Below are 11369 nucleotides of genomic sequence, written 5' to 3' on the forward strand. Positions count from 1 at the left end.
CGGAAGAAAATGAGAGGAAGTCAACTGCACCCTACCAAGACCACCCACAAAGATTTTAATCAAGATGAGGAGTAATATAAAGATGGTTATATCATGGCAAGTGCCAGCGATGCCTGGTGATCAAGCTTGCGGCAGTAACTGGGGAACTGGCAGGTTGGTTGTGAGAAGGTTGGTCATGATGGATGATTCTGTGGTGAGTGGATCAGCAGCAGGAAGGTTGGCAGCAGCTGGATCCAAAGCTCTGGGGTAGGCCACTAGTCAGGCAGACACACGTTGGGCGGTAGCAGGTTCTCCGACAGTACACGGGGCCAGAGCAAGCTGGCTGGCAGCAGGGTGTGGAGCAGCAACTAGGGCGGCAGCAAGGCTGGCAGCAGCTGGACCCACAGCTGGTTTGGCCAGCGCAGCTGGACACAGAGCAGGTGGGCTGGCAGCAGGGTGTGCTGCAACAGGAAGGACGGCAGCAGCTGGTCTGACAAACTGGTTGGCAGCTGGTGGTACAGCAGGTGGTTTGACAAGTTGGGCGGCGGCAAGGCTGGTAGCAGCAGGACCCAGAGCAGGTGGGCTGGCAACAGGTGGTTGTGTAGCAGGTGGGCTGGGAGCAGGTGGTTGTGCAGCAGCTGGGCTGGCAACAAGGGGAGCAGCAGGAGTGGGTCATGGTGTCAGGTGTGGAAGGTGGGCTTCTGTTCAGAGGTGAGTGTCCCAGGTTCTGAGAACTCCTTCTGCTCTGGGGCTTTTATACACTGAACTGCCAAAGTTTGAGCCAATAACCAGGACTTTTCCTTGTTATTGCTCATGTTGTTTTCTATCATCATTGGAGGAATTGTCAAGGAGGAAGTTGTTCTTTAAGGGTTTTGCATCTTTTGAAAATAGATGCTTAATGTTTCTTAATTGAGAATTATTCATAGAAACTTTTTTTCAGATAAAAGGGAGGCAGTCACATCATCAGCATCCTTCCTGCTCCAATCATCGTCTGGTCACATGATAGTTCCAGCTGCCATGGAGGGTCAGAACGGTGTTCCTCTCAGCTGATGCCGATGCATGGAGTCATAAATTGAAAGCCTGCTGGGCCCAAGCCTGTTCACCAGGAAAGCCTGATATCAAGGCTACAATAAATAGGTATCTGTGGCAACTGCTGTACCTGGGTATCCCAGTTCTATCAAAGATACTGGTGTAGAGGATGTTTGGCACCATCTCTTCCATATGGCAAAGAAGAAGGAAAACAGGTGGTTAGAAACAGAAGCAGTACGCTGGGGACTCAGGCAGCATCCATTACTTTACAACTTGGGTGACCAGGTATTCTGGCTTTCCCAGGGCTGAGGAGTTCCCATGATGTGGGACTTTCAGTGTCTTTATTTGGAGAGTCCTTGAGAAACTGGAACAAATTGGTGACTCCAGCCTTGACCCTGTTTACTGGTAGATTCAGTGACTTGAGGTGAGACACTCTAACCTGCACATTCTTTTTATTGTGGTAAAAATACACGTTTGCCATTTCAACATCTTTTACGTGCACAATTCAGTGACATTAATCACATTCATCATGTTGTAGAACCATCACCACTCTCAGTCTCCTAATTTTTCCATCACTCTTATCGGAAACTCAGTGCCCTCCGGACAATGACTTTCCTTTGCTGCCTTCTTCTTGCCCCTGGTAACTACTAATAAACTTTGGCGTCTATACATTTGCCATCTCTCGATATTTCATAAAAGTGAGATCATACAATATTTGCGCAGTTGTGACTGACATATTTTACTCAGCATAAAGTTTTCGAGGGTCACTCATGTTGTAGCATGTATCAGGCCTTCAGTTCTTTTTATGATTGAGGAATATTCATTTTGTGTATCTATTTATCTATTGATGGGCATTTAGGTTACTACCACTCTTTGGCTATTGTGAATAATACTTCAGTGAACATCGGTGTACCAGTATCTATTTTCATTCCTGCTTTCAATTGTGTCAGGTATATATCTAGAAGTGGAATTGCTTGTTGATATGGTAATTCTATGTTTAAGTTTTTGTGGAGCTGCCAAACTGTTTTCCACAGTGGCTGGATCATTTTACAATCCCACCAGCAATGAGCGAGGGATCCAATTTCTCCACACCCTCATCACCTGTTGCTTTCTTTCTTTTTTTTAAAATCATAGTCATCCTAGTAGGGGTGAAGTGGTATCTCATTATGGTTTTATTATTATTATTTTTTAATGACAGCAATGGGTTTGGTTTGGTTTTTATGACTAATGACCTTGAGCATTTTTCATGTGCTTGTTGGTCATAGGTATGTCTTCTTTGGGGAAATGTCTATTTAAGTCCTTTGCCCATTTTTTAATTGGATTGTTTGTCTTTTGTTGTTAAATTGTAGGAGTTCTTCATATATTCTGGCTATTAAACCCTTTTCAGATATATGGTTCCCCCCAAATTTCTCCCAATCTATAGGTTGTCTCTACACTTTGTCGTTAAAGTCCTTTCATGCACAAAAATTTTAGATTGTATTGAAGTCCAATTTATCTATTTTGTCTTTAGTTGTTCATGCTTTTGGTGTCATATCTAACTAAGATTTTATTATCATAAACTAGATAACAAAGGAATACCCCTATGTTTTCTTTTAAGAATTTTATGGTTTTAGTTCTTATATTTAGGTTCTTTTTTTTTTTTATTAACTTTTATTGAGCTTCAAGTGAACGTTCACAAATCAAGTCAGACTGTCACATGTAAGTTTATGTACACCATACTCCGTACTCCCACTTGCTCTCCCCCTAATGAGTCAGCCCTTCCAGTCTCTCCTTTCATGACAATTTTGCCAGCTTCCAACTCTCTCTATCCTCCCATCCCTGCTCCAGACAGGAGATGCCAACACAGTCTCAAGTGTCCATCTGATATTATTAGCTCACTCTTCCTCAGCATCTCTCTCTCACCCACTGTCCAGTCCCTTTCATGTCTGATGAGTTGTCTTCGGGAATGGTTCCCATCCTGTGCCAACAGAAGGTTTGGGGACCATGACAGCCAGGATTCCTCTAGTCTCAGTCAGACCATTAAGTCTGGTCTTTTTATGAGAATTTGGGGTCTGCATCCCACTGATCTCCTGCTCCCTCAGGGGTTCTCTGTTGTGCTCCCTGTGAGGGCAGTCATCGATTGTGGCCGGGCACCAACTAGTTCTTCTGGTCTCAGGATGATGTAGGTCTCTGGTTCATGTGGCCCTTTCTGTCTCTTGGGCTCTTAGTTATCGTGTGACCTTGGTGTTCTTCATTCTCCTTTGATCCAGGTGGGTTGAGACCAATTGATGCATCTTAGTTGTATGTTTAGGTTCTTGATGCATTTTGAATTAATTTTCATACATGGTATGAGCTATGGGTAGAGCTTCATTCTTCTCTAAATTTTAGGATGGCTTGTAAATCCCACTCTCTGCATTCCCCCTGCCCCGCATACCCTCAAAAACTGCTTGCTTTTCTGCTATAATTATGTTGTATTTATGTATCATTTTGGGGAGAATTGGCATTTTTCCAATATTGGATCTTCCAGTTCATTAATTTAATATATCTTTATTTAATTTTTTTTGCTTCCTGTAATAATGTCTTGTAGTTTCCTGTGCAGTTTTTGCACAGCTTTCATTACATTTATCCTTAGCTAAGTAATGTTTATCATATTATAAATGGAATCGTTTTCATTTAATGTTTACAGCTGTTGTTTTCTGTCATATAAATAACAATAAAATTTTTGTATATTGGCTCTGTAATATCTAGAAACCTTGCTGAAACACCCTTATCAATCCTAATAATTTATCCATAGATTGGGGGTTTCTATGTACACAGTAATGTGACCTGTGAATTTTGAGCCTTGTATTATTTCATTATTAATCCCATTATCAGTTATTCTTCTTGCCTTACTGCACTGCATGCAGCCTCCAAAACTATGTCGAATAGAAGCGGTTATAACAAGGAGCTTTGTTTTCTCCTGATCTCAAAGGGAAACTTTCCTTTCATATAATACTTTCTGTTTAAAAATATTTTAATGAGATATAATTCACATACCATAAAATTCGTCTTTTGAAAGTGTACAATTTAGTGGTTTTTATTATATTCACAAGGTTGGGCAACCATGACCACTATATAATTACAGAATATTTTCATGACCCCAACAGAGAAACTTTGTACCCATTAGTAATCACTTCCTAGTCCTCCTCGTCGCACGTTGTGGCAACCACTAATCTGCTTTTTGTCTCTATAGATTTGCCTATTCTGGACAATTCATAGAAATGGAATCATACAACATGTGGCCTTTTCTGTTTAGCTTCTTTCATTTAACGTAATTAATGTTTTTGGGAGTTACCGACATTGTACTTCACTCCTTTTTATGACTGAATAAGCCCTCACCTGCTAATCAGAAGGTCATTGGTTTGAACTTACCAGCTGTTCCATGGGAGAAAGTAGTGCATTCTTCTTCCATAAGGATACTTGGCACAGCTACGGATACTTCCTAGACACAAGCAAATCTCTCACTGGATGGTCTACTGGGTTTGAGGGCTTGGGACCACAGTCTCATGGGGGAACTTGATCAATTGGCATAATATAGTCCATAAAGACAGTGTTGTGCATCCTACTTTGGTGTGTAGTGTCCGGGGTTTAAAAGCTCACTAGTGGACATCTGAGATACAACTGTTGGTCTCTACTCATTCAGAGGTAAAGAGAAAGAAGGAAACCAAAGACTCAAATAAGAAACTAGTCTACAAAATCAACAGTCTACATGAACAACGACATCACCTGTTTGGAGACCAGAAGAACTAGATGGTACTTGGCTACCACTACTGACCATTCTGATCAGGACCCAATAGATGGTCCTGGATACAATGGGAGAAAAATGTAGAATAAAACTCAGATTCCTAAAAAATGGCCAGATTTACTGCACTGGTAGAGACTAGATGAGCTCCGAGACTATTGCCCTGAAATACTCTTTAAACTTGGAACTCAAACCACTCCCAGGGGTCACCTTCCAGCCAAATGACAGATTGGCCCATAAAATAAAAAATATTACCCATAAGTACTGTCTTCCTCAAAATAATCATGTAGATGAAGCCAAATGCTTAACATTTACCTTAGACCAAAGATGAGAAGGTTAGGGGCTACAGGGAAGCTAGATTAATGGAAACAGAACAACCAAATTGGAAATAATGAGATTGCTGATATATTGTAAAGAATGTAATAAATGTCATTCAATAATATGTGTGGAAATTGTTAAGTAAGATCAATAATTTCTTGTGTAAACTTTCACCAAAAACACAATAAAATATTTTAAAAAATGATTTACAGCCTTGGGAACCCTATGAGGCAGTTCTGCTATGTCCTGTACGGTCACTATGAGTTGCAATCCACTCAACAGAAGTGGGGTTGACTTTTTGGGTTTTGTACAGCTATATCAAACTGTGTTTATCTGTTCGTCATTCCATGCACATTTGTGTTATTTCCACTTTTTCGTATTTTTGAATAGTGCTGATATGAACATTCCTGTACAAGTTTTTGTGTGAGCATAGGTGTATTTCTCTTGGGTAGACACCTATGAAGTCACAGGGTAACTCTACGTTTAAGTTTAGAGGAACTGCCAAACTGTTTGCCAAAGTGGCTATGCCATTTTGTATTTCCACCAGCAGTGCGAACGTTTCTAACTTGTGGGATACAATTGTTCACATGTTTTTCCTTCTAATTTTTTTCATTTCTGTAAGGTCAGTAGCAATGCCCCTCATTCATTCCTGATTTTAATAATTTGAGTCTTCTCTCTTTTTTTCTAGGTTACGTTAGCTTGAATTGGGTATTTTGTTTACATTTTAGAAGAATCAACATTTGTTTTCATTGATTTTCCCCTATTTACTAGTCCCTCATTTATTTCCAGTTTAATATTTGTTATTTTCTTTCTTCTGCTTGTTTTGGGTTTAGTTAGCTCTTCTTTTTAGGTTTCTTAAGATGGACAGTTAGGTTACTTATCTGAAATATCAATGTATTTTCTAATTCCCCTTATGGTTTCTTCTGTGACTCATTGGTTATTTATCAGTACATATATGATCTTTAATTTCCATATATTCTTGAATATCCCAAATTTCCTTCTATTGTTGATTTCCAATTTAATTTCTTTGTGGTTGGAGAATGTACTTTGTATGAGTTGAATCCTTTTAAATTTATAGAGGCTTGTGTTATGGCTTAGTAAATGGTGTGCCCAGGAGAATTGTTTATGTGTGCTTGAGAAAAATATGTATTGTGCTGCTGCTGTTGGATGGAGTGTTCTAGAGAAGTTGGTTAGGTATCTTAGTTATTTAGTCCTGCTATAATAGAAATACCACAAGTGGATTATTTTAACAAAGAGAAAATTTATTCTCTCACAGTTTAGGAAGGTAGAAGTCCAGATTCATGATGCTAGCTCCAGGGAAGGCCTTCTCTCTCTGTTGGCTCTAGGGGAAGGTCCTTGTCATCAATCTTCCCCGGTCGAGGAGCTTCTCAGTGCAGAGACCCTGGATCCAAAGGACACACTATTGTCCTGGCTCTTCTTTCTTGGTGTTATGAGGTCCCCCTGTCTCTGCTGGCTTCTTCCTTTTACATCTCAAAAGAGATTGATTTAAGACACAACCTAATCTTCTAGATTGAATCCTGCCTCGTTAACATAACTGCCTCTAATCCCACCTCATTAACATCATATAGGCAAGATTTACAATGCATGGCAAAATCACATCAGATGACAAAACGGTGGACAATCAAACAATATTGGGAATCATGGCGTAGCCAAACTGACACAAATTTTGGGGTGGCACAGTTCAGTACATTACAGTAGGTATAGTTGGTTTATGTTTTATAGTTTTATAACATTTTAAAAAATCATGTAAGTTGTATTAAAAGGTATAAAATGCTCTTTCTGTATCTATTAAGATAATGATGGGAATTTTTTATTTTATTTTGTTAAGGTGGTGAACTACATTGAGTAATTTTTGCATGTTAAATCTACCTTGCGTTGCTGGAATAAATGCTGTATTAATCTTTGTATGTATCAGAAAATTCTTTTTGTTAATATTTTGTTTAGAAATTTTGCATCTCTGTGGTTTGCCTGAATGTGTTTACCTGTAGCTTTTCTTTCTTGACATCACTGTGTTATGTTTGGGTATCAAATTTATACTGGACTTATAAAATGATTTGTACATTATATCTTTTTAATCATACCTACAAGAATTTAAGATTTTATTATTTCTTCCTTACTATTTGATATTCAGCAAAATACACTGGTGGAAGCCATTTGTTGTCTCAGGGTGTGTATGTGTGTTGCAGGAAGGGGTTTAACGTTTATAATTGTTGGTTCAATTTCTTGAGTAAATACAAAACTCTTCAGATTTTCTATTTCTCATGTCAGCTTTGATTTTTTTTCTCTAAAATTCTCAATTTTATGTAATTTTAAAGAAATTTTGGCATAAAGTTTCCATCATATTGCCCTCATATCTATCATAGATTCTGGTGATGCGCAGTTTCTGCTCATATTCTTGTTCCTCTCATTTCTCAGCTTGTACACAGACATTAAGCAAGTCACTTTTCTCATTTATTGATTGCTAAAGATACTCTTGGAAACCCTGGTGGTGTAGTGGTTAAGAGCTACAGCTGCTACCCAAGAGGTTGGCAGTTCAAATCTACCAGGTGCTCCTTGGAAACTCTATGGGGCAGTTCTACTCCGTCCTAAAGGGTTGCTACGAGTTGGAATTGACTTAACAGCAGTGGTTTTGGTTTTTTTTGGTTTCGAAAGATACTCTTGGTTCAGACCATTTGTGAGGCTTTTGTGAGCACAGGAAGGAACAACAGACGTGAAATGCAGTAGGAATGTGAGCTCTTCTAAAGGAAATGATGCAGAAACAATAGCAAAATGTGGAAATGATGCAAAGTGGTAAATATTATATTAGGAAATAAAGAGGGAGGACTCCTTGTAGCTAAGAAAACATACTAAAGTGAACATAAGAAAGAGAAAAGTGAGACACAAGAGTGGAGAATACATTGAGAAAACATTTATTATTTATTATTGAGGAAAGTTAAGAAAAAAGCCATGAAGTGTTTGTTTGTTTGTTTTTAAACTGCTTAGAGAGAAAGGGCGAAGATCACTTTTCCACGTCTGAGAATGCCAATGATCGTGGCAGTGTGTATGTTTCAGTTCAGGCAGTAGGCATGTAAATCCTTTCTGTATTTGAATGCTAATGACCTTTAAAAAAAAAATGGTAATACATTAGTGATCAATCAAACAAATAATGATGGGACAGGACAGAGGATGTTTAGGGAACTCAAAGAACCTTGGGGATGGGAGACATCTTTATAAACTGCCAAGTTGTTTGTTATCCCATCCAGTCCTTGAAAATCCCTCATAAAATGCAAGATGCTGTGTTCAGAGATTGTGGATGGCTCCAAGGTAAAAATTCCACGGAGTGGCCAGATAAGCTCAGTTCCTAGGGCTGTGTCCATACTCAATCTCCTTAATAATGTTCTTGTCAGGAGAATAAACTGCCTCAAAGTTTGAGAGTGCATGAAATATGTCCTGAGGGTGTGTTTTATAGCATGTTACTTGATCCCTTTTTTATTTTCCACACTGTACATGGTCAGACGAAATAGACATTCCAGAATGCCATTTGCATGACATGGTAGAACAAAGAATTCTGTAGATGAGCTCCCAGTTAAATGTCTTAGCACAGAACCAGAAAAACAATGATCTGCAAATATACTGGATGGCTTTTAAAACAGCCTGCTGGCCTTAATGTGCAAGTGCTCACCGAGGTTTTGGAAATAGATTGGAGAATGCACGTGTAAACAGGAAAATAATCTGCATTTGGAAGGTCTGTTTTTACTGCTAGAGAGACAATCGAAAGCACCTATCTTCCCAGTGTTCCGATCACTGTTTTCTTTGGGGCACTTTATTCATCTGTAGGATGGAGATGATGATTTTGGTTCTGCCAGCTTAGGGGTAATTGTCAGACTCAAGGTAATATTTATGAAATAAAATGTGAATGTAAGGCCTCAGAAGGTAAGTGTTGTACAAACAGCAAAATCACAACATAGGCTGGGAGACAGCAAAGACTTTATTAGGAAGGAATTGGAGACATTTGCCTGGAGCTGGGAAGACAATGCAAAGTAGCCATGAAAATGAGGAAGTAATACACTGGAAGAATGAGCATATTAGAAAAAGCATGAGTATGCAGAAATAGTAAACACGATAAGGATTATTACTGAAGTTACTATACCGCAAAGAGTGATGGTCACTCGTTCAAGACTGAGCAATGACTGTAGGTGAGGGACACCCAAGAAAGGCCTGCAGCTGTCAAAGAGATCAACACGGATGAAGTTGAAGAAAATGAGAGTGAAGTCAATTGCACCCTACCAAGACCACCCACAAAGATTTTAATCAAGATGAGGAGTAATATATCATGGCAAGTGCCAGTGATGCCTGGTGATCAAGCTTGCGGCAGTAACTGGGGAACTGGCAGGTTGGTTGTGAGAAGGTTGGCCCATGATGGATGATTCTGTGGTGAGTGGATCAGCAGCAGGAAGGTTGGCAGCAGCTGGATCCGAAGCTCTGGGGTAGGCCACTAGTCAGGCAGACACATGTTGGGCGGTAGCAGGTTCTCCGACAGTACACGGGGCCAGAGCAAGCTGGCTGGCAGCAGGGTGTGGAGCAGCAACTAGGGCGGCAGCAAGGCTGGCAGCAGCTGGACCCACAGCTGGTTTGGCCAGCACAGCTGGACACAGAGCAGGTGGGCTGGCAGCAGGGTGTGCTGCAACAGGAAGGACGGCAGCAGCTGGTCTGACAAACTGGTTGGCAGCTGGTGGTACAGCAGGTGGTTTGACAAGTTGGGCGGCGGCAAGGCTGGTAGCAGCAGGACCCAGAGCAGGTGGGCTGGCAACAGGTGGTTGTGTAGCAGGTGGGCTGGGAGCAGGTGGTTGTGCAGCAGCTGGGCTGGCAACAAGGGGAGCAGCAGGAGTGGGTCATGGTGTCAGGTGTGGAGGGTGGGCTTCTGTTCAGAGGTGAGTGTCCCAGATTCTGAGAACTCCTTCTGCTCTGGGGCTTTTATACACTGGACCCCCAAAGCAGGGACCAATGAGTAAAACTTTTCCTTGTTACTGTTTATGTTGTTTTCCATAGCCCCTGTGGAAATGGCTCAAGGAGGAAGTTGTTCTCTAAGAGTTTTGAAGCTTCTGAAAATTAGTGTTTTCATCTTTTTCTTAATTGGGCATACTATTTTAGAACATTTCCCAGAAATGAGAAAGGCAGCAATCAGCATCGTTTCTAATCTTGTGACATTATCCGGACATGTGATAGCTCCTGGTGGCCCGGGGAGGTTCAGAGAAGTTGTCTCTCCCTAGCTTGGTTGGTTGTTTGGGTTTTGGCCTTAGGTGGTCCAGTGGTTAAAAGTTCAGCTGCTAACCTAAAGGTTCACTGTTCGAATCCACCAACCACCTCTTGGAAGCCCCATGGGTCAGCCTATTCTGTCCTATAGGGTCCCTATGAGTCGGGACTGACTTGAGGGCAATGGGTTTACTTAGATTGTGTAGTGTCCCTGGAGAGGGGCATGATGTCGATATGTTGTGATGAATTTAAACTCCTCCTGGGTCCAAGTCTCTTTACTCAAAAGTCTGATTCAAGGCTAAACAGGTATCCTTATCTGTGGCTGCCTACTCTATATGTGCACCCAAGTTTAATCAAAGATATTTGGTTAGAGGATGGTTGGCACAATCTTTTCATAAGCAAAATTAGCATCGACGCAGGAGGACAGAGGCAGATGCAATACACTGGGATTCAGAAAGCATCAATCAATTAACTTCCATACTAGGTAAAAGGTCTGGTGATCTGCTTCTGAAAATCAGCCAATGAAAACTTTAGGGATAACGACAGAACATTGTCCAGTATAGTGCTGGAAGATGAGCCCCTCAGATTGGACAGCACTCAGAATACCCTGGATTGTCACAGTGACTGCAGCAATGGGCTCAAAAATAGCAATGATTGTGAGGATGACAGAGGACCTGGCAATGTTTCGTTCTGTTATATGTAAGGTCGCCATGACCAGGAGCCCATTTGGTGGCAATTAACAACAACAACAACAAACCTATATTCTATTTGGGTAGGTGACCTCAGGTGAGGCACCCTGACTTTCACATACCTGCTTTTATAATTGAGGGAATCAGGTGAGAGGAGATGATACTCAAGGTATTTTGCATTTGTAAATTTACGTATTTCAACTAATTTGGGAAATCGTCAGCCATAATATCTTTAAATTTTTTCAGACCCATTCCCTGTCTCCTCTATCTGAAACTCATTGCGTCTTCTGGTCTAGATGTACACCTTTCTGTTGAGTGTATACATAGGAGTGAGATTTCCA

At 40.7% G+C, this 11369-nt stretch overlaps 2 protein-coding genes across 2 annotated transcripts; both read right to left on the reverse strand.

Moving 5' to 3' along the window:
• Nucleotides 1-202: 202 nt before the first annotated feature.
• On the reverse strand, nucleotides 203-2148 carry LOC135228087 (keratin-associated protein 9-1-like). The gene has a single exon (XM_064271094.1). It carries the CDS (start codon nucleotides 653-655, stop codon nucleotides 203-205), a length of 453 nt encoding a protein of 150 aa, XP_064127164.1. The 5' UTR covers nucleotides 656-2148.
• A 7381-nt stretch (nucleotides 2149-9529) lies between these two features.
• LOC100665335 (keratin-associated protein 9-3-like) lies at nucleotides 9530-9982 on the reverse strand. Its single transcript, XM_064270316.1, has 2 exons — nucleotides 9712-9982; nucleotides 9530-9645 (listed from the first exon to the last, which is right to left on the reverse strand). Exons 1-2 carry the CDS (start codon nucleotides 9980-9982, stop codon nucleotides 9530-9532), a joined length of 387 nt encoding a protein of 128 aa, XP_064126386.1.
• Between the last annotated feature and the right edge of the window lie 1387 nt (nucleotides 9983-11369).

This window comes from Loxodonta africana, chromosome 18, assembly GCF_030014295.1.
Source record: "Loxodonta africana isolate mLoxAfr1 chromosome 18, mLoxAfr1.hap2, whole genome shotgun sequence".
In the NCBI taxonomy this organism is placed as follows: domain Eukaryota; kingdom Metazoa; phylum Chordata; class Mammalia; order Proboscidea; family Elephantidae; genus Loxodonta; species Loxodonta africana.

Coding starts and splice junctions, on each gene's coding strand:
- LOC135228087 (XM_064271094.1), bottom strand. CDS start 655: ATGACCCACTCCTGCTGCTCCCCTTGTTGCCAGCCCAGCTGCTGCACA.
- LOC100665335 (XM_064270316.1), bottom strand. CDS start 9,982: ATGACCCACTCCTGCTGCTCCCCTTGTTGCCAGCCCAGCTGCTGCACA. Junction 9,646..9,711: donor CTGTGCTGGCCAAACCAGCT/GTGGGTCCAGCT, acceptor GCTGCCAGCCAG/CTTGCTCTGGCCCCGTGTAC.